Here is a 21,350-nt window from a genome sequence, read left to right as displayed (position 1 = left end):
TGGGACTCCCCACCAACAGGCCCCCAGAGGCTTGTGTTGTCCATCACTGTTTCCATCAGATTCTGGAAGAATTAGAATAGCTAAGGCCCTGTGCTGAATTTTCCATTAAAAAAATATATTCCACTTACTGACCTGCCTTTCATTCCAAGATTATGCAATTTCTACTTTTCTGGCATTAACACAGTATTTGTTTTATGACATGATCATGGTGATAAGTGATGCTGTTTGGAGAAGTTCTTACTTGGCAAAAGGAACAGCTGACAACATCATCGCCATTAAGTTTCCGTGGGAGATGTCGCTGCCTCCTGAAGTCCTGACCCAGCTGGCCCCGACTCCTTTCCACTCTGCAATCACCCGACAGTCACAGTGAGCAGGGTGCAGCAGGGTGCTACCCACTGCCATCCCAGAAATGTCAGGAGCTCAGAAGCGTCAGGCGCTATTTATAGACAAGCACAGTTTTCTTTAAAAAGCTCTGCTGCAGTTGGCTCCCCCACAGCTCTTCACACTCCCAGAAAGAGACCTGGTACAGCCTTCCCCTTCCCCAGGCCCCGGTGGCCAGAAAGAGAGCCCAGTGTGGACCCCCACGCTCCTCCCCAGCGAGGCCACCGGGTGGCTGACCCGGCAAAGGTAAGCAGGCCCTGGGTCAGGGGTAGGATTGGCCTTCCCTGATGATGTTCAGGGCTTCCCTTGGTGGCTCAGCTGGTAAAGAATCTGCCGGCAATGCGGGAGACCCCGGTTCGATTCCTGGGTCGGGAAGATCCGCTGGAGAAACGATAGGCTACCCACTCCAGTATTCCAACCCCAGGGACCACGGCGGGACAGCCGCCCTGTGTGACAGACACCATGCTGGATCTCAGCACAGAAGGGTGCCCTCGGAGCAGCCACATTGTCCAAAGCCAGGCTAAACAACTTGGTAGCTGGGCGAGCTCAGGCAACTTACTTAACCTTTCTGAACCTCGTTGTCTCCTCCATGCGACAGTCATAAGAATGACTATTTCTCAGGGATCATATGAAGAGTATGTGTGACCAGGGAAAGTGCTGGCAGGTAGATTCCTTATGTGGTAGGCACTGTTATTATGATCAGTGGGCTCCCTGGTGGCTCAGATGGTAAAGAAATCTCCTGCCATGCAGGAAACCTGGATTTGATCCCTGGCTTGGGAACATCCTCTGGAGAAGGGAAGGGTTACCCATTCCAGTACTCTTGCCTGGAGAATTCCATGGACAGAGGAGTCTGGTGGGCAACAGCCCAGGGGTCACCAAGAGTCCGACACCATTGAGTGACTTTCACTCACCCACTCTGAGTATTTATTCATCACCCCCATTTTGTAAACGAGGAAACAGGTTCTAAGAGCTTCTGTGTTGCTAGGAAGCAGGAGAGAGATGGTGCTATCTCACGGGCTGTCTGGGAAGCCCTCCTAGAGACACATCCCCTCTCCATGGTCCTCCTTTCTACATTCAGCGTTTCAGCCAACAACCCTGGTTTGGGAAGGTGGAAAAATACGTGGGTTTGGAAGCTGGGCAGACAGCCTTCAGATCCCAGCTCCTGTGCTCCCGGAGGGCTGAGCATATGCTTCTCCCTGCCTGGGTGTCATGGAATGGGGTGGTCTGCGCTCCAGGGCTGCCTGGGTTCAGGGTGAATCTGGCTGATTCTGGGGCTCAACCTGGGGAGCCCTTTGTCCCCAAACTTAAACTGTATTTTCCACTATCAGCTTCCTTGGTCACAAGGCTGCTATTTTTGATGTCCCTTCTGCCCCTGTTTGGATCTGCCTTTTCATTAGCTCCAAGTCTGGCAAAGAGGTGATGTGTGGGCCTCTTGTATTCCACTCCCTCCTAAACGTACACCCAAGAGGCACTGAGCAGGCCGCTGGACTTCACCTGCCCCAGGACAAATCTGGGCCCCCCGAGCCTGCCTTTCCTCCCTCCCTCCCTCCCTAGAGGGCGACTCAGCTGCTCACCTCACCAAGACCCTGGAGTTCAGCCCTGCCTCCTTCTCCCCAACCCCACCCTAGTCGCTTTCGCCTGCTTTAGTGCCAGTTCTGGGTTGGAATCTGAAGAAGTAGGAGAGCTGCTGGTGTAACTCAGTTCAAGGCCAAAGGTCTGGGAATTGGCGGGTGATGGTGTTAAGTCCTGATCTGAGTCCAAAATTCTGAGAAGCAGGAACAGGGATGTCTGAGGATAGGAGAGGTTGGAGAGCTCCAGGGGACAGAGAATTACCCACCCCACCAACACACACACACACCTCTTGGTCCTATTGGGCCCTCAACAGATTGCATGAGACCCACCCCCACGGGGAGGGCATCTACTGCACTGACGTCTCTTAATCAGATGCTAATCTCATAGAAAACTCCAGGTAGGAATGGGTGGATACACATAAATAAATGTACAGGATCCCAGCAGAGAAAATGAGACCTCAAACCCTACCTGCTGATTCCAAGGAATTGTTACTTTTTTCAGGTGAGATAATGTCATTACACTGACGTGAAGAGGTGATTTCACTTGGCGGATTCATGTTGATGTATGGCAAAACCAATACAATATTGTAAAGTAATTAGCCTCCAATAAAAAAACAACAACAACAAAACCCTCCAGTCACGGGAGAAGAACAAAAGGAAGAAGGTAAGGATGTAGCCAGTGCAGCAAAATCTTGATAGTTTTTTAATCTGAGTGATGCCATGGCTGAATATGAGCAGGTATCTTAATAATCTGAGGGCTAGGTCCCCCACCCAGATTCTCAGATGAAATTGGGACGTTAGAAACATTTAGAATGACTGCTTTCCCAGATTTCCTTGGTGGCTCAGATGGTAGAGAATCTGCTTGCAATTCAGGAAACCTGGGTTTGATCCCTGGGTCAGGAAGATCCCTTGGAGGAGGTCATGGCAACCCACTCCAATATTCTTGCCTGGAGAATTCCATGGACAGAGGAGACTGGCGGGCTATGGTCCATCCACTTGCAGAGTCAGACACGACTGAAGCGACTTAGCACACAGCACACACACTTTTCTCTGATGGGGGTCATTGTCATCCCGTTCTGCCATCTTTCCTTCTCCCCCTTCCTATGCCAACCCACCCTTTTCCAGGAAGATACTGACCAGTTTGAGAACCCCTCTCGTGCCCTGCTCTTTTTCATAATGGCCATTAGAGGGCGCAGTCGCCTAAGGCAGCTGCTGTTCTTGGTCCTGCAATTATGACACCAGGTGGAGCTCCTTTAGTATTGAATCCCCATGGACAGAGGAGCCTGGCGGGCTACAGTCCATAGAGTTGCAAACAGTCAGACACGACTGAAGCAACTTAGCATGCACACAAGAAAATTATTTAATGGAGCTTCCCTGGTGGCTCAGACAGTAAAGGAGCTCTTTAAGTCTCCATAAATCTTGGTGACTGCAGGCATGTGAAAGACATCCATATTTAGGTTTAGTAAACATATGATTTAAGCTTTCCACACTTTGATCATTGGCTCAGATGGTAAAGAGTCTGCCTGCAACGTGGGAGATCCAGGTTCAATCCCTGGGTTGGGAAGATCTCCTGGAGAAGACAGTGGCAACCCACTCCAGTATTCTTGCCTGGAAATTTTCATGAATGCAAGAGCCTGGAGGGCTACAGTCCATGGGGTCACAAAGAGTCAGACACGACTGAGCGACTAACACACACACACTTTGATACTTGGACGTTTGCATCTTCCAGGTTGCAAAAGGAAGGGACCATGGAAATCCGCAGTGATTACCATGGCTGCTTCCACCTTTGGGGACCCACACTGACCCTACCTCCTTCCCCACCATTCCTGGATCCTTACCTCACTGGATTCTGAGTCAATGTCTGAGGCAGTGCAAGGGACAGGCAGAGCCTAGGTTGCCACAGCAACACCAGGAGGAAGGATGTCCATCATTTTCTCCTCCATTTGCATAGTGGGAGGAGAGCTCTGCTTCATAAAGTCAAGGGTTTTTCCCAATGAGAGGGTTAGATGTGGGTCACTCACAGGAGTGACAACTACCTCCTCTGCCCAGAGGAGGCACAGGAGTATTGATGCCACAGAAGAGCCATAGATACTGCTGGGGGTGTGGCAGCAAAGGGAACATTGTTAATTACTGACTTTTGATGGTGATGGTCGTTCCCTGGCCTCATGGAATCCTCAAAGCCATCAAGGGAGGTGGGAATTATCTTCATTTCACACATTAGGACCTGAGGCAATGAATCTGCAGGGTCTGAGATGCAGGCTAAGGAACAGGTTAGAATGCATGGCAAATATTTTCTGACTCATGGCAGCATCAGTCAGAGTTCTTGCCAAACAGCTTCAACAACTTCATGGCTTATTATCTTCAAAGCCTCTGACTCTTTTTCTTCCCCAAACACTCTTTCAGGATTACTGCAGTCTGCATCTCCAGAACTGTGAGGTTCCGAAGACCACAAATAACATTCTTATTTGCAGCCACCTGCATTAATTTTCTTAGTTAATATGAGGATAGGAGAGAAAAGGGAAGAAGGAAAATGGGTACGTGGGAGAGGGGTGAGAGGCAGGAAGGACCCCAGAGGATAAGCCTGGACTAGGTGTTGAACAGCGTGAGGCCCCCTCCGTGGGTGCTGCTGAAATGGACCTTGGACCTTGTGCCCCTCTGAGGGCAGCTTATGGAGTCTTCCCAGCTCATTTTGATTTGGAGTCAAAATCCTTCCAGTGACCTACTGGGCCTTTTGTGGCCCATAGAGCGTAACAGGCTTCTCTGCCTCAGGACTGTGGCACTGGCCAGGCCTCTCCCTAGACTCCTGCTGCTGCCGCTAAGTCGCTTCACTCGTGTCCGACTCTGTGCGACCCCATAGACGGCAGCCCACCTGGCTCCCCCATCCCTGGGATTCTCCAGGCAAGAACACTGGAGTAGGTTGCCATTTCCTTCTCCCCCTAGACTCCTACTCTCCCCTTATGTCTCTACATGGCTCACCCCTCATGTCCCTCAGAGCTTTTCAGTTCAGTTCAGTTCAGTCACTCAGTCGTGTCTGACTCTTTTGACCCCATGAACTGCAGCACACCAGGCCTCCTTGTCCATCATCAACTCCCAGAGTTTACTCAAACCCATGTCCATTGAGTCGGTGATGCCATCCAACCATCTCATCCTCTGTCATTCTCTTCTCCTCCCACCTTCAATCTTTCCCAGCATCAGGATCTTTTCCATGAGTCAGTTCTTCCCATCAGATGGCCAAAATATTGGAGTTTCAGCTTCAACATCAGTCTTTCCAATGAACACCCAGGACTGATCTCTTTTAGGATGGACTGGTTGGATATCCTGGCAGTCCAAGGGACTCTCAAGAGTCTTCTCCAACACCACAGTTCAAAAGCATCAGTTCTTGGGCCCTCAGCTTTCTTTATAGTTTTGATCCGGTAATTCATAGCACAGGGTGCCACCCCCCAGACCACACATCCCCTTTCCAGATCTGTGCTCTCCACCACCCCATCACCATCCAGGCTGCTAATCATTCACCGATTTATTCTGTTTATTGTCTAACTCACCCCATCAGATGGAAGCTCTATGAGGCAGGGGTCCAGGTCTCCTTATTCACTGTGGAGACCTCCATGGTGGGCACAGTGCTGTCCACAGGGAGCTCCCTAAACTGTGTGCCAAATGAGTAAATGAGCTTACAACTCAGTTTGCAGCTCCACTGCCTCACCAAGTGAGACATGGCCCAAACGCAGCAGAGAGGGAGGGTGCATGGTAAGATCATGCAGGAGAGAGGGGGGCGCTGGGTGGGATCATGCCGGGCAACCCAGACTGCTGGTCTTTCTGAGGCTGAGCAGGAAGGGGAGAACTCTAGGTGGGTTCCACAGGAAGACAGGAGGAAGTGGACCTGAGGAGGAAGGTGAAGCAGATCGATGCCCACACAGGGGGCTCAGTATCCGCCAGGCAGACTGGAGTGGGTCTGCTCCTTCCAGAAACTGAGACCAGCAGCTCTGGTCCCTGAACATGAAGGCCGCTATTTAATGGGTATAGAGCTTCTGTTCTGCATGATAAAATGTCCAGAAATAGGTACAGGTGAGGGCTCATATCTTTGCGAATGTATTCAATGCCACTGAGTTGCTCACTTAAAAAGTTAAATAAGTTTCATGTCCTATATGTTGTTGTTGTTATTCAGTCACCCAGTCGTGTCCAACTCTTTGCACCCCATGGACTTCAGCACGCCAGGCTTCCCTGTCCTTCAACATCTCCCGAGGTTTGCCCAAGTTCATGTCCGTTGCATCAGTGATGCCATCCAGCCATCTCATCCTCTGACGCTCTCTTCTCCTTCTGCCCTCAGATGGCCAAAATACTGGAGATTCAGCTTCAGCATCAGTCCTTCCAACGAGTACTCAAGGTTCATTTCCCTTAAGATTGACTGGTTTGATCTCCTTGCTATGCAAAGGACTTTCAGGAGTTTTCTCCAGTACCACAGTTGAAAGGCATCAATTCTTTGATGTTCTGCTTTTTTTTTCCCCCAGTTCAGTTCTCACAACCACAGGTGACCACTGGAAAGACCCTAGCCTTAACTATACGGACCTTTGTTGACAGAGAAATGTCTCTGCTTTTCAACACACTGTCGAGGTTTGTCATAGCTTTCCTGCCAAGAAGCAATTGTCTTCTGATTTCATGGCTGCAATCACCATCCACAGTGATTTTAGAGCCCAAGAAGAGGAAATCTGTCACTACTTCCACCTGTATGTTTTATATATTTCACCTATATATTTTACCACAATTAAAAGAAGACAGTTTCACATCCATCATCCAGCTGAATCCCTGAGGGTCCATGGAGTTGATGGCCATGACCACACTTTACAGAGAGGACCGTAAGCCAACAGAAGTGAAAGAGTTTAACCTAAGTCCCAACATGGGGACATCAGATTTGGCAATCCATCCCAGATTTCCCTGCTACTAAAAAGAGAGTGATCAGTTAGGTGTATTACACTGGTCACCTCTCACTGTCAGCTTGCTTTAACTGTTACCAGAAAAGACTTGCGCATCCTCCAAATATTACTTAGATTAAACAGTAAGATGTTTGCTGAGTAAACAGCAGTAAGTTGTTTTTCAGGAGCTCGGAGTCCGCGGTGTCCAGCGCATGCTCCAGCCAGTTAAGACTGGTTAGGACAATCAACCCCTTACCTGTGGATGTGAGAATGTCCACTCAATGACCTTTTGACATCAAGGGGCCAAAAACTCCACTTTTAGAGCATGCTGACCCTGCTGGTTTCTGAACATGGAGAAATTGTAGCTTTGCTGTGCCTGCCCAGAATGACAAGTATCTCATCTTTTTCATATTTATGATCACCACTTCCATGCTCCCCACTGGTCAGACCAGCCTGCTTCTTTATCCCATAAATCCCCTGAGCCCCTGCCTGCAGGGAAGTGGATTAGAGATTTGTTTCCATTTCCTCCCTTAGCTGCCTAATGAATAAGCCCTTCCTCTGCTTCAAACCTCAGTGTCTCAGCATTTGTCTTGCTCTGCGTTGTGCAAACTGGCTAGATTCTATAACACTCCCACCTCTTCTCCCAACCACGTCTGCCCTCCGGGGCAGAGATACTTGCATAGAGAGGTCCTGTTACTGAACCAAAGCTTGGGTCTGCTAGCAGGATGAACAGAAAAGCCAATCTACTAACACTGGGTTGTGATGAAGGAAAGCACATTTTTAAGTGCTACACTAAGTGAGAAGAGGCAGCTCCTGCTGAAAAGACGACCTCACTTGCTCATGGCTCTCAAGGAAGAGCTTTTATAAGACAACTGTAGGAGTGAGGGATGAAGGGTGTGTGATCTGCTTAGGCACCACTCTCTGATTGGTTGATGTTTTGGGAATCTCAAGAATCATAATGATAGCTTATGGTGAACGGTGTCAGATTCGTGATCTCTGAAGGAGAAAATTTCACTTCGGGACCGAAAACACAGCTTCAGTCACTCAGAGCTTCACAGAGCAAACTGAGTGAGTGAAGTCACTCAGTGGTGTCCGACTCTTTGCGACCTCGTGGACTGTAGCCCACCAGGCTCCTCCGTCCATGGGATTCTCTGGGCAAGAACACTGGAGTGGGTTGCCACTTCCTTCTCCAATGCAGGAAAGTGAAAAGTGAAGTCACTCAGTCGTGTCCAACCTTCAGTGACCCCAGGGACTGCAGCCTTCCAGGCTCCTCCATCCATGGGATTTTCCAGGCAAGAGCACTGCAGTGGGGTTCCATTGCCTTCTCCCTAACATACTAGACTATTTATATAAACATTAAATAGTTGGGACATATGGACATTCATATAAACATAATTGGACAGTATGTGTTCTTTTGTATCTGCGTACTTCACTACATATAATGATTATAAGATTCTCTGCTCCTTTTTATAATTGAGGAGTATTCTACTGTGTACATGTGGCAGGTTTGGTGTATCCAAGTATTACGGATGGACACTTGAACTGTGTCCAGCTTTTGGCGACTGTGAACAATGCTTCCTTTAATTTGCCTGGGATAGTTTCTGGTCAGCATGTGTTTTTAATCCTTTGGCCACAGCCCTGAGAGTGGATATTACAGTTTTCTTGCCATTAATACTTTTTCTACTAAATGTCCCCTGTTTTATGTGGTGTGCGGTTTTCTTTCCTCTCCTGGTGCCTGAGCTGGGAGGCCTTCTTGCTCGGCAGGTGCCTCCCTGGTACAGGTGAGGAGCCTGGGGTTGGACGCTCAGCTTGGCCTCATGCACAGAGCTCAGTGCTGAAGCTCCCGCACGTGGACCACAGATAGAGACATGGTGCCGGTGTCACCAGCCTGGGTCCACCCTGGGAAGGCAGCCGCACACAGTAGGGCCATGCTTAGCATTGGTCCTGATGGGAACTGACAGGGCCTGCAGGCCGATGAATTTTGGCACCACTGTGGGCATTCCTGCTGTTTTTAGAGGAACTTCCTGTCTTGCCTCTTGGAATGGAGGAGGAAGTGTGAGCGTGTATGTATCATTCATGAGAGGAAGGGAGGGGAGAGAGAAGGCTGGCTCTAGTGTGCAGGGGAAGAAACAGATCCTTAACACAGTTTTTATTTGAGAAACAAAAACACCCCACATCCATCCATTTCCTGCCTTCACCCACCAGATTGGCAGCTGTTCCTGCTCAGCATTCCACTTGGCTATTCTTCCTGGGGCCACAGAATCTGCCAAGGGCTCATCTCTCTTTAAAGTAAATGAAGAACGTCCGGATTTCCTTTGGATGGATGGTGATGGTGAAACTCCCTGGGTGCAGTGAAGGATGGCTGGAATTGCCTGCGAGGACAGAGATGATCTGTCCAGTGTTGCCCCTTGGAGCCACCAGCTTTCCCAGGTCACCTCTTTCCAGCATCCGCCCACAACACTGTTCCCTATTACACCCTCGCTTTCATGCTTCACCCTTGGGATGAAATCTATTTATCCATTCATCCACCCATCCTTCGATCCAACCATTCTTCCATCTCTTGGTCTAATCATACATACATTCATTCTCATTCACCTACCCAACCTCCATCCATTCATCCATCGTCCATCCACCCAACCATCCATCTATCCTCCACCAATACATCCTCCTTACATCCATCCATTCATCCATCACATTTCCATCCATAAATCCATGCTGCTCTCCATCTTTCTTACTTCTATCCATCCATCCAACTTCTACCCACTCAACAATCCATCTTTCATCCTTTCTCCTTCCTTCCACTTCCTTCTATCCATTCATAAATTGCTCATTCATCTTCCTTACTTCCTGTCATCTGTCAATCCATCCATCATCCATCCATCACCCATAATCCACCCATCCAGCATCCATCTACCTACCTTCCTTTCTTACAGCCTTTTTTCCTATCAACCATCCTTCCATTCATCCATTTACCAAATAGTGACTATGTACCCAGACTATGTTATGTGCAGTAGACAAAGAAGAGATAAAGAATCAGATCAAAATGAGGGGAAAGACAGAGCAAAGGAGGCAGCTGACCCAAACCTGAACATGGGGGAGCTTGATTAGGAGCTGTCCAGATGTCCAAGGGCATTCCAAGAAGAAACAGCACAAGTATAGACTGAGAGGCATGAATCAGGCTGAAGCGGTTTCCAAGAGCTAACTGTGGGGTGTGCGATGTGATGCACAGGAGACGTCAGAACTTGCTGAGGGTACACTTGCATTCTGGGCAGGATAGTAATCTTGGACATATCTGTAGGCGTGTGTGCATGCGCGTATGTGTGCACGCATGCGTGTATGTGTGCACACACGCGCGAACACACACGCACAGACACACACACACATTCTGTGTGGAGTCCTGGCAAGTGGAGATTGAATTGAACCCTTCCTTAACCTACTGTGGTAGATTCAAGAAGGCTTAGACTCAGAGAAGGAGAGCGGCTTGTTCAGGGTCACACAGGTCTTAGGGGGCAGAGTTGGGATCTGAGCCAGGTCTGTCCAGCTCCCGAGCCCAGGTGAGGGGCAGGCAGGGAATCCCGGGCTGGGGGGCAGCCTGGACCGGGGGTGCACAAACCTCTGAGGTAGCCAGGTTCCTGAGTTGGCCAACGCCAGCGGTGCAGTGTGCTCACATCCCAGGTCCCTGTGAGCGAGCGCTCCTCCACGGACACCACAGAGCCCAGACCCTGCAGCACAGACTGCAGGACAGAAGCACAGAGAGGGGTGAGCACCCAGCCCCAGAGCAGAGGACAAAACAGTGGCAGGCATGGAAACACCCAGGCCCAGGGCATGACATCTTCCTGCATGTCATTCTCAGAGTAAATCTCCATGTAAAGAACAGCAGTCCCATTATATAGATGAAGAAACTGAGGCCAGGGAGGCACATTCTCCCCAGTGGGGCTGAGCTGGATGGGCATGCCAGGAGGTGGCAGGCACTTAGAACTGCTCTCATCACTGAGTCCCTCCTCCCGGAGATGCTCAGATGGTGCCCTGTATGCTCCTGGGATGCAGTCAGTCTTGGGTATCCATCCCGTTTTCCCCAAAATGCACTGACTGCAAAGAGGGAAGGCAGGGCAGTCATTCTGGCCCTGCCCTGGAGAGGACAGTCTGCTGACCAGACGGCTGGGGGTTGTTCTGCAGGAGCTCCCCTGTGCTGATGGCAGGAGAAAGCATGGAGGGTGAGGCTCCGCTGCTGCTACCATCCCCACTCCGTTCCCCCCTGTCTTACCCCCACCACCTCTACATCTGCTTCTGAGGCTGGTACCAGCTCGTGAGCAAGAGATGACAAGTAGGAAGAAACAAGGCCAGCACGCTGAGAAGGTCAGGTGGGAAGATGAAGTTGGCCTTGTCTCTGATGAAAGTGAGGCAAGGAAAGAGATCATTCCCCCACCCCTGTCTCCATGGTAAGAGCTGTGAAAGGGGGACATTGGGAAGGTACCATAACGTTGGCTCTGGGTGGGGTTGTTGGGATTTTCCCAGATTGCGTTGAGACCACAGGTATCAGTGAAACCAAGGCAACAACAGAGAGATTTACAGAAATTCCCTGTGAGCAGGAGATGACTAAAGAGCTCAGAGCTCCATAAAAAGTGCAGACTGGAAAGAAATGAGGTGTCTTCACATATCTTCTGGGGAAAGGATGTGGCTGGGCTGTGCAGAAACAGCCTTACCTGGTGGTGGGGGTCAGAGGGTGATGTTGGGGTCGGGAGGGGAAGGAGGACCGAGGTTGGAGTCTGGGCACAGAGATATCCATCAGCCCCCAGGGTGCCAGGCACCTGCGTGTACACCATAACCCAAAACCTCTCAGCATCCCTTTGGACAAAGTCTCTGACCTCCCCATTTACAGATGAGGAGACTGAGGCTCAGAGCCCAGAGGCCTAGACACCCAGCAGAGATGCCTGGACTTTCACCTTGGGCTGTGTGACTCTGATCACTTACCAGGAAGTCTGTTCAAAATTTCCCTCGTTTTTTTTTTGATAACTCAAATGCTATTTGTGTTGTATAAAAAGATTTAGTGTCCCCTGGTGGCTCAGATGGCAAAGAATCTGCCTGTAATTCAGGAGTCCCGGGTTCAATCCCTGGGTTGGGAAGATCCCCTGGAGGAGGGCATGGCAACCCACTCCTGTATTCTTGCCTGGAGAATCCCATGGACAGAGTAGCCTGGCAGGCTATAGTCTGAGGGGTCACAGAGTCAGACACGACTGAGCAATGAACACTTTCACTTCTCATAAAGATTTACCGTGAGAAAAAAGGAGAAAACAAACAAAACACATGCATGTTGGAATCACTGAAAAATCAAGACCAGGAAGAGAGAGGAAGCGGGGTAGGGGTGCCCTGATGCCCCCCGACACCGACCCTCACTCCCTTTCATGATGGTCTTGATGCATGTCTTTGCCAAGGTGGCATCTGAGTCAGGATCGTCACACTTGGGCTTTGCCTGCCTTGCGTTCATCTGCTCATGGGTCCTGACTGATCCAGGAGCGGGATGTGGGGCGGGACAGGTTACCTGCAGATTCACCGTCACAGGCTGAGACCGGACAGGGTCCTCGTCCGCCTCATACAGATGGTGGAGCCGCAGCAGGACTCGGCGGAACTCTGCCTTGGCTTCTCCTTTATTGTCTTGGGGGCAGAAGGCAGGTGGCAATGAGGACTCCTGACCATGCCTGGTACTTTACCTGACCATGCCTGGTACTTTACACACTCACCTCCTTTTCACATCTTCAACCTCCCTAAGCAGCAGCAAACATGGTGCCCACTTGACACCAAAGAAACCAGAGCTCAGAGAGGGGTGGGCACTTGTCCAAGGCCACACAGCTGGCATGGAAGGAAGAAGGAGAAGGGAGAATTCCAACCCAGACTCAGGCAATGTTAAGGCTTCCCACCACCCACACAGGGACAGATGCCAATGTCTGGAAAGTCTTCATCCTCATTCACTTTATGATCATCGTTGTTCCTGTCCTGAAATCTTCCAGATCTCTGGAACATACTCTCTGCCTTGGCCCCTGTGAAGGGTCTCCTAACCCCAAGGATGACCCAACCATGAGCAAGGCTTTTTCCTGCCTCTGAGATGAGGAAGCATGTGTTGTAATGCTGCATCCATCTGCTGGGTCCCTGGTGACCACACGAGAAGAACTTCCCTGCTGACCGCCTCCCCCTCACCCCTAGATATGTGGGGTAAGGGCAAAATAACCTTGTGTTGTGTTTGGACCATGAGAATTTGGGTTCTTTGTTACTGCAGCATAGGAGGCTTGCAAAACCTCTTCTCTGCCTTCCTAGTTGAGGTGCTTACAGATTGCAGCTCTAGACACAGACAAGGTCTTCTGGCTCCCGAAAAGGATGATGCGATGACGGTGGTGGTGGTGGTGATTATGGTGTTGATGGTGATGATGATGAAGATATGGTTGTGATGAAGATGGTGATTGAGATTTGGGATTCTAATGGTCTAGGGAGGCAGGGGACCCTCACACCATCCACTGATGCTCCCCAGAGTTGGCCCCAACTCACTTCTCTTTAGAAGAAAGAATCTGCTTGGTCCAGCTCCTTTTCCTCCTCTTAGGTACAACTGCCTCCATGAGGCATGCTCTCAGCGGGCTTGGCAACACACACAGGTCTATAGGGAAGGCTCTACCATGCCAGGGGGTTCCCCCTTTCTCTTCTGTGACACATGGAGCAATGCCCCAGAGGTCAGTGTTAGGGTGTCACCTGGCTGCAGGATAGAGCCACAGCCTCCAATGCCCACTTTATTAGCCACAAAGGTGGCATTTGGCCTCTGCCTCTTCCTTTCCCTCCTGCTTCTCATCCTGCAGACCTTACACTGGAGTGTGCCAGCCCTTGGAGGGTCTCTGGAAATAGGGGGTTGGCTGAGGCACAGTCAGCCCCCCGTTTGAGATGCTCAGAGTGTAAATAGTAGTTCAGTTGCTCAGTTGTGTCCAACTCTTTGCAACTCCATGGACTGCAGCACACCAGGCCTCCCTGTCCATCACCAACTCCCAGAGTTTACTCAAACTCATTGAGTCAGTGATGCCATCCAACCATCTCATCCTCTGTCATCCCCTTCTCCTCCCGCCCTCAATCTTTCCCAGCATCAGGGTCTTTTCCAATGAGTCAGTTCTTCGCATCAGGTGGCCAAAGTATTGGAGTTTCAGCTTCAGCATCAGTCTTTCCAATGAACATTCAGGACTGATTTCCTTTAGGATGGACTGGTTGGATCTCCTTGGATTTCCCTTGGACTCTCAAGAGTCTTCTCCAACACCACAGTTCAAAAGCATCAATTCTTCAGCACTCAGCTTTCTTTATAGTCCAATTCTCACATCCATACATGACTGCTGGAAAAACCATAGCTTTCACTAGACGGACCTTTGTTGGCAAGCGTGTAAAGGGGCAGATAAGGTGCACCAGGGGCTTTGGCAATATGATGCATTGCTTTCTGGTGGTTGTTTCCTCCACCAGGAGGTCCTCCCGGATGCCCTGCTGGGGGCTCCCCTCTGTATACGATCATTGCGTTCTAGATGGTATCCAGGCCCACCTGTCCCCAGCTTGCTGAGTGACCTGCCTCTCAGTGGGCCTCTGTCTCCTCATTTGGCAGATAAGGGAACCGGGTGACCTCACAGAGCCTGGATGACTCTGGGGAGAGCGCCTTTGTCTGGTGACGGGCTTGGGGACCTGGTTGACATGTGAAGACAGGAGTGAGTCTGGACATCTGAACACCTGCCTCACCTTTCCGAAGATTCTTCACGTGCTTTGTGTGGTTCGAGTTGTAAGTCCAGCCTGGGATGCTGAGGATCTGCAGGTGGATGCTTGGGGGCAGTGTCACAGCCTCTTGATGCTGGGGGTGTGGGTGAATCCTGGCAGTCTCTGCAAGGCAGATGGATGCAAGGAGAGGGTTTGGGCCAAATGTTTCCTCTGGGCATTCAGAGTTCTCCCACCAAGTCACCCATTTCATTCAATCTCACACCCCTCCCACCTGTGGCCCACACCACAGGCAGCCTGAAGCATCTATTGTTGAAAATGCCTCAAACCACCTTGAATCTCTAGTGCAGCCATTTTTAAATTATAAACGAAGAGACAAGGCCCAGAGAGGGAACTTCATTTCTTCGAGATCACATAGGAAGTTAGCATAGATTTCTCTTTGCTGTTCAAGGTCTGGGATGTCAGCTCCCCTTTTTGTCATCTATTGCTATCTCCGCTCAGAGGGACCTCAGCTCTTCTCCTTCTAGGAAATATTCTGTTCAACTCTGGGCTCTGGCTGAAGATGCTGGTGCCTCACAACACCTCAGGCCACAGTGATTGGTCAGGCTTGGATCATGTGATTTGATCAGGACCAATTAGATTCCAGATGTTCAAGCTGGTTATAGAAAAGGCAGGGGAACCAGAGATCAAATTGCCAACATCCTCTGGATCATCAAAAAAGCAAGAGAGTTCCAGAAAAACATCTATTTCTGCTTTATTGACTATGCCAAAGCCTTTGACTGTGTGGATCACAATAAACTGTGGAAAATTCTGAAAGAGATGGGAATACCAGACCACCTGACCTGCCTCTTGAGAAACCTATATGCAGGTCAGGAAGCAACAGAAATGGACATGGAACAACAGACTGGTTCCAAAGAGGAAAAGGAGTACGTCAAGGCTGTATATTGTCACCCTGCTTATTTAATTTATATGCAGAGTACATCATGAGAAACGCTGGGCTGGAGTAAGCACAAGCTGGAATCAAGATTGCCGGGAGAAATATCAATAACCTCAGATATGCAGATGACACCACCCTTATGGCAGAAAGTGTAAAAGAACTAAAGAGCCTCTTGATGAAAGTGAAAGAGGAAAGTGAAAAAGTTGGCTTAAAGCTCAACATTCAGAAAACTAAGATCATGGCATCCAGTCCCATCACTTCAAGGCAAATAGATGGGGAAACAATGGAAATAATGAGAGACTTTATTTTGGGGGGCTCCAAAATCACTGCAGATGGTGACCGCAGCCATGAAATTAAAAGACGCTTACTCCTTGGAAGGAAAGTTATGACCAACCTAGACAGCATATTGAAAAGCAGAGACATTACTTTGTCCACAAAGGTCCATCTAGTCAAGGCTATGGTTTTTAAAGTGGTCATGTATGGATGTGAGAGTTGGACTGTGAAGAAGGCTGAGCGCCGAAGAATTGGTGCTTTTGAACTGTGTTGTTGGAGAAGACTCTTGAGGGTGCCTTGGACTGCAAGGAGATCCACCCAGTCCATTCTAAAGGAAATCAGTCCTGAATATTCATTGGAAGGACTGATGCTGAAGCTGAAGCTCCAATTCTGTGGCCACTTGATTCGAAGAACCAACTCATTGGAAAAGATCCTGATGCTGAGAAAGATTGAAGGCAGGAGGAGAAGAGGACAACAGAGGATGTGATGGTTGGATGGCATCAACAACTGTATGGACATGAGTTTGAGTAAGCTCCGGGAGTTGGTGATGTACAGGGAGGCCTGGCGTGCTGCAGTACATGGGGTCGCAAGGAGTCAGACACGACTGAGTGACTGAACTGAACTGACTGAAAAAGATAATATCTCCTTTGAGCCTTCTTTGGGCTGTAATCTTTTCACAATAACAGTATCAAAGGTTATTAATTCCAGGTCCCCATAATAAATTTAATAATGATGAAAAAGTTTAAGATATTGTAAGAATTATAAAAATGTGACACATGGATGTGAACTTAGCAAATACTATTGGAAGAATAATGCAGATAGACTTGCTCCATGCACAGTTGTCACAAAGCTTCAATTGTTAAAAATAAAAAAGCAATATCTTCAAAGCTCAGTAAAGGGAAGCATATAAATTGAGGTGTGCCTGTAGTGAGAATGATCAACCCCATATATTGGATTTAGGTCTTTAATTTTTTAAGACTTGTCCATAGCAGCATCTTTAAATGGAATCATTGTTTAATGCATTTTATGTTCACCTATTTCAATAAAGATATCACACTGTAAGGATGTTTATCTACAGAAGTCTCAGTGGAGACAACTCATATATGTTGCAGATCAGAACATGGAATTAGAATCACCCTCACCTGTTGACAGAATATCTGGATTTAGATAAAACTCTTCTTTTCAATAAAGAAGACTTGAAATAACTTGGTGAGAAACGTCATATTAAGAAAGAGAAAGATACATTAGGGGAGAAAAAGGAGGAGAATCAGGGAAAAGATGTACAGGGGGATATGGATGAGTCCCAAATCTACCCTTACTAGCTGTATGATCTTAAATCATTGACCCTCTTTGAACCTCAGTTTGTCCATATTTAAAATGAAAGAGTTGAATCTGAGGTCCTTGAGGTCCCTTCCTGCCCCAAAGGAGCTCAGACTCCTGGGGGCACCAGCTCATTTCCATCACTCACCCCCACGCAGGGATGACAGCTGCACTGAGAGGCGGCCCTCTTACCGCTCAGCTCTCGAATCAGCACTACGGGTCTGTGCTGCAGCGCCACCCCGCTCCTCTGGCCGAGGTCCCTGGTGAGGGTCGAGGGTCCCAGCAGGAGCCAGAGCACCGAGTGGACAACCGAGGTGTCGTTCAGCGTGACGTTGACGGACAGGGCCCACAGCCGCCGATGGAGCATGACCTGCAGGGAAGAGTCATCCGACAGGCCCTGCCTGGCCCCTGGCAGGCCCGTGGTGACCAGAGGGGCCTCCTCCTACCTCCATCTGCCCGTTCCCTTGGCTGGAGACGCCGTGCGCCTGCTCCGACAGCAGCACCAGCCTGCTCTGTCTGTCCTGGATGAAGGCCGACTGAGTCATGGGGTAGTAATTCTGTGGACAGAAATATTGCCGGAGTGGTGGTCATGGTCATGGGCCAAGGGGGCCACCTGATCAGGCATCTCCCTCGGGCCCCCACCAGCCTCCCCCACAGGCACAGCGGCAGCTCAGGGCGACACTGGTAGGGGGGGGGAGGGGCTCTGACTTGTGAGGTGGACGCCCTGGGATTCAAATCCAGCTCCACTGCTTCCTGACCTTACGAGCTGGGGGACTCAGGCTGCCCAAGCCTCAGTTTCCCCACCTGTAAAAGGGGCTCCAAAACCATCCCTGAAAAACTGTGGCAGGAAGGGAATGAAGGCTTGTGTGTCCGTCCAATCTGAGATAGGCTAATGGTTGCCCGATAGTAAAGGGCTCAAGCCTGGGCTGGAAAGCGGTCACACAGTCCACACCCTTTGCTCTGTTGGAGCAAGATGTCCTGGGCTGAGGGCCTTGGACTCTCTGGAGCCCAGGCCACAGCGGGTGAGAACCAGCCAACAGGGATGAGAGGGACCAGAAACTCAACAGAGCAGGGAGGGGCACATTCCCCACTGGAAGGAGAAAGAACTCACATGGATTGAGGCTCAGGAGGTGCCCAGCCTGGCACTGCTCCTGGATCATCCCTGCTGATCACACAGCACTGGGTGGAGGTTACCCCCTTTCCCAGGAGAGCACCGAGGCCCAGGGAAGCCAGGAGACTTGCCCCAGGTCACGCTGCTGGGGGCAAAGCATCTCAGAGCTGAACTGATTTCAGAAATCAGCCTGTGCGGTTTCCCAGGCAACCAAGCAGTGGCTCGACTAAGAGCAGCAAAGGAGGGTCACACCTGCTCAGGCCTGGACAGGCACCATCTGCTTCATCCTCAGAGCAATCCCAGCAGGTCAGTCCTCTGACAGAGGAGGGCACGCGGTGCCCACAGTGGACCTCAGGGACTTGCCTTATATGTGGGGGCACCAGAGCTCTGACCACAGGTCTGAACAAGCTGGGTCTCAGCCCCTAACAGCACACATGGGCGACAAAGATTCTGGGAGATGCTCTGGAGGCCTCTGCCGCTGGAGCTAAAGGGGGTCCCTCCAGTCTTCTGGCAAAGTGCCATCAGAACTGCTTCTGTGGACCCTGTGACCACCAGGCACCACAGAGCGTACCCGGGCGATGTTGTTTTCATGGTGCTTGTAGGCTCTGCGCTGCATCTGGTACCCATTGTTGTCGGAGTAGAGGACCCGGGCGGTGTTGAGATTGGTGCTGGTCCTCCAGATGGCCTCGCGGTTCAGCTCCAAGGGGCCCACCCTGTACTCCTGCTCTATGCGATGACACAGCAGCTCCCCGTCAGCGCCCGGGGGCCCTCGGGCCAGCCGGGAGTAGACGGTGTACGTAGGGTCCCTATCATTCACCGTCCTGGAGGAGGAGCAGAAGAGATACGTCAAGCTGGGGGAGACTTCCAGACACCTGTCCCTGCTTCTTTCCTACCTTCATCTCCTCCTGTTTCCCCCCTCCCTCCTTCCTGCAGGGCCATGTGGGCAGAGGGGCTTCTTGGGCAATAAACAGGAGGAGCCCCCCTTCCCTGAAGGCCTGGAGCATCTGGCCAGGCCTGGGTGGTTTATTTCTCTTCTGTTAATGAAAACACAAGAACTGCTTTGGTGTGTAATGTCATTTCCACCACGGGCTACTGGCCCACCTCTGGACTTATTGCCACCAAGGTGACAGCACAGGCAGAGACAGCCGGGACTGCAGAGGCTGGACCAACTCATGTCTGCACCGGGCTTTCTTCGAGATAGGACCGTGTGTGCACACAGGTGCAGGAGCTGGGGGTCAGGAGCAGACACATTTCACCATCCACCTGCCCATGAGCACCCACCTGTGCTGGGCACAACCAGAGGGGCCGACCTCACCTGTAGAAGTATTGCCGGATCTCGGTCACGAGCTCCCCCTCGACGATCTCCATTCCCACAGTCTCCCACGCTGGCTTCGCGGTTTCACTGGACGTGAACACATAGTTATCGGAAATGGGTCCCTGATCCTCATCACCGTTCGCCTCGTACTCCATGAACTGCTGGGTCACTTGTATGGTTTGGTTACTCTGCCTGCAGTGGTGGGAAAGAGAAAAGAGCGTTATCCTCTTGTTGATGTCCCATCCCTCTGATGGGAACCAGGCTCACAAGCCTCTATACAGACACCAGCCTGGAACCAGGAGTGAACAGAAGTGGCCTCTGTAGTGGCCACCTGGGTGGCATATCTGTCAATGGAATATTACTGAGCCCTCAAGAGGAATGAGGTTCTCATCCTTGCTGCCATGTGGATGAATCTTGGATCCTATGTGAAAGAAACCAGTCTCCAAAGGATCCCAGGTGGTGTGATTCCATTGCAGGAAATGCCCACAGAGGCAAATCCAGAGAGACAGAAAGGAGATTCCAGTAGCCAGGGCCCTGGGGCAGGTGAAAATGGGGAACATGAGGATTCTTTTTGGAGGTGATGGAAATATCTGAAAACTGTGGAGTTTCCTGCACACCTCTGTGAACACAGGAAACAGCACAGACATGTACGATGTAATGTGGTGACTTGTATGGTATGTGAAATATATCAACACGCTTGTCATATATGGAAGAACAAAGGCCCTCCTCCAGCAAACTGGCCCTGGGGTGGTCTGCGCACATGGTGGCTGCCCCCCTCAGGCCTCTGCACAGGCAGGTCCTTCTAAGGAACCACTGTCCGCTCATCTGACCCACGGATTCCCTGCAGACTGCAAGGCCTCAGGCCTGGCTCTGGTGTCTCGTCCCTGCCAAGCCTCCTCTGAGCCGCCCTCTGTCTATTCCAACAGGCTTCCCTCTCTGTGTGGCAGGTGCTGGCTGTACCCCTACTGGGAGGTGAGGGAGCCGGGTGAGAAGCACACTTCCCTCACCTGAGCCTAAAGCACCCGAAGACGCATAGACACTAGGCAGATGGACAGCAGGACACTCCCGGGAAGGGCTGGGCGGGGGTGGGGCTTGGCTGTGGGGTACCCGTGGGTGGGCATAAAGGGATGGCGAGCTGGAGCCGGCCCTTCAGGCGTCCCAGAAGGGATGTGGGGCCTGAGTGATGACGGAGCCCAAAGCCAGCCTGCAGGCTTCAGCTTTCCCTGCCTGACCAGGGAGGCTCACATGTGCTAGGGTTGTACCCCACTTCTGCTGCCCCCACACCCTCTGCTGACCTCCCATGCTGGATCCTGTGGGTCCTGGTTGCTTTTGTGGCCCAGCCTAGACTCACACAACCTAGAAATGAGGCTGGCTACACAGCAAGGGTCTTCACGAGCATCACGTCCCTGCCATGCCAGTGAGGAAGTGAAGAGGCAGGTGGGGCGTTACCTGCCCAGGTTCCGGGACCCTCCTGGGCTTGAGGCAGCAACGGCTGCACCTCACCTCTCCCAGATGCTCTGCATCAGGTTGGTGTCCTTGTCCAGGAACACGGAGTAGCAGTCATTCTCCACGTGCACCAGGCGCCTGCCCACGCTTGAGTCATGTCTCCTGGGTCTGCGGCCAAACTGCTTGGTGTTGGCCATCGTGGCCTCAGTCACCTGAGTGTCCCCCTTGGCCCTCCTGCTGGGCTTGATGACATAATACCGGTAACTGAGTCCTGGGATCGTGGTCAGCACAAGCAGGTCATAGACAGATGGCATCTCCTTTGAGTTCTGAACCTGCAAGGCCAGAGGGACAGGATCACAGGACGGAT

At 50.9% G+C, this 21,350-nt stretch overlaps 1 protein-coding gene and 1 long non-coding RNA gene across 8 annotated transcripts in view; one reads left to right on the top strand and one right to left on the bottom strand.

Annotated features, from left to right (window-relative positions):
- The first annotated feature begins 483 nt into the window (after window positions 1-483).
- LOC139183672 (uncharacterized) lies at window positions 484-8,547 on the top strand. Its single transcript, XR_011567270.1, has 3 exons — window positions 484-627; window positions 2,455-2,616; window positions 6,277-8,547. It is a non-coding gene; the product is annotated as an uncharacterized lncRNA (long non-coding RNA).
- Window positions 8,548-8,993: 446 nt separating this feature from the next.
- The window catches only part of LOC109560076 (epididymis-specific alpha-mannosidase-like), a 45,566-nt gene continuing 33,209 nt past the window's right edge, over window positions 8,994-21,350 (bottom strand). For 4 of the 7 annotated variants that reach the window (XM_070791764.1, XM_070791761.1, XM_070791765.1 and 1 more), the window contains 9 exons: window positions 21,041-21,315; window positions 19,538-19,729; window positions 18,794-19,043; window positions 17,558-17,668; window positions 17,304-17,481; window positions 14,609-14,746; window positions 12,399-12,511; window positions 10,473-10,593; window positions 8,994-9,231 (listed from right to left, as the gene is read on the bottom strand). In XM_070791764.1, the coding sequence (XP_070647865.1) occupies window positions 9,134-9,231; window positions 10,473-10,593; window positions 12,399-12,511; window positions 14,609-14,746; window positions 17,304-17,481; window positions 17,558-17,668; window positions 18,794-19,043; window positions 19,538-19,729; window positions 21,041-21,315 (1,476 nt within the window). In that variant the 3' untranslated portion in view covers window positions 8,994-9,133. Of the gene's footprint in view, window positions 9,232-10,472; window positions 10,594-12,398; window positions 12,512-14,608; window positions 14,747-17,259; window positions 17,482-17,557; window positions 17,669-18,793; window positions 19,044-19,537; window positions 19,730-21,040; window positions 21,316-21,350 lie in introns of those variants that run through there. The other 3 variants (XM_070791760.1, XR_011567269.1, XR_011567268.1) reach the window with 3 other exon arrangements.

The sequence above is a fragment of the Bos indicus genome, chromosome 6, assembly GCF_029378745.1.
Source record: "Bos indicus isolate NIAB-ARS_2022 breed Sahiwal x Tharparkar chromosome 6, NIAB-ARS_B.indTharparkar_mat_pri_1.0, whole genome shotgun sequence".
Lineage (NCBI taxonomy): Eukaryota > Metazoa > Chordata > Mammalia > Artiodactyla > Bovidae > Bos > Bos indicus.
This window is presented reverse-complemented; position numbering and strand designations above follow the sequence as displayed.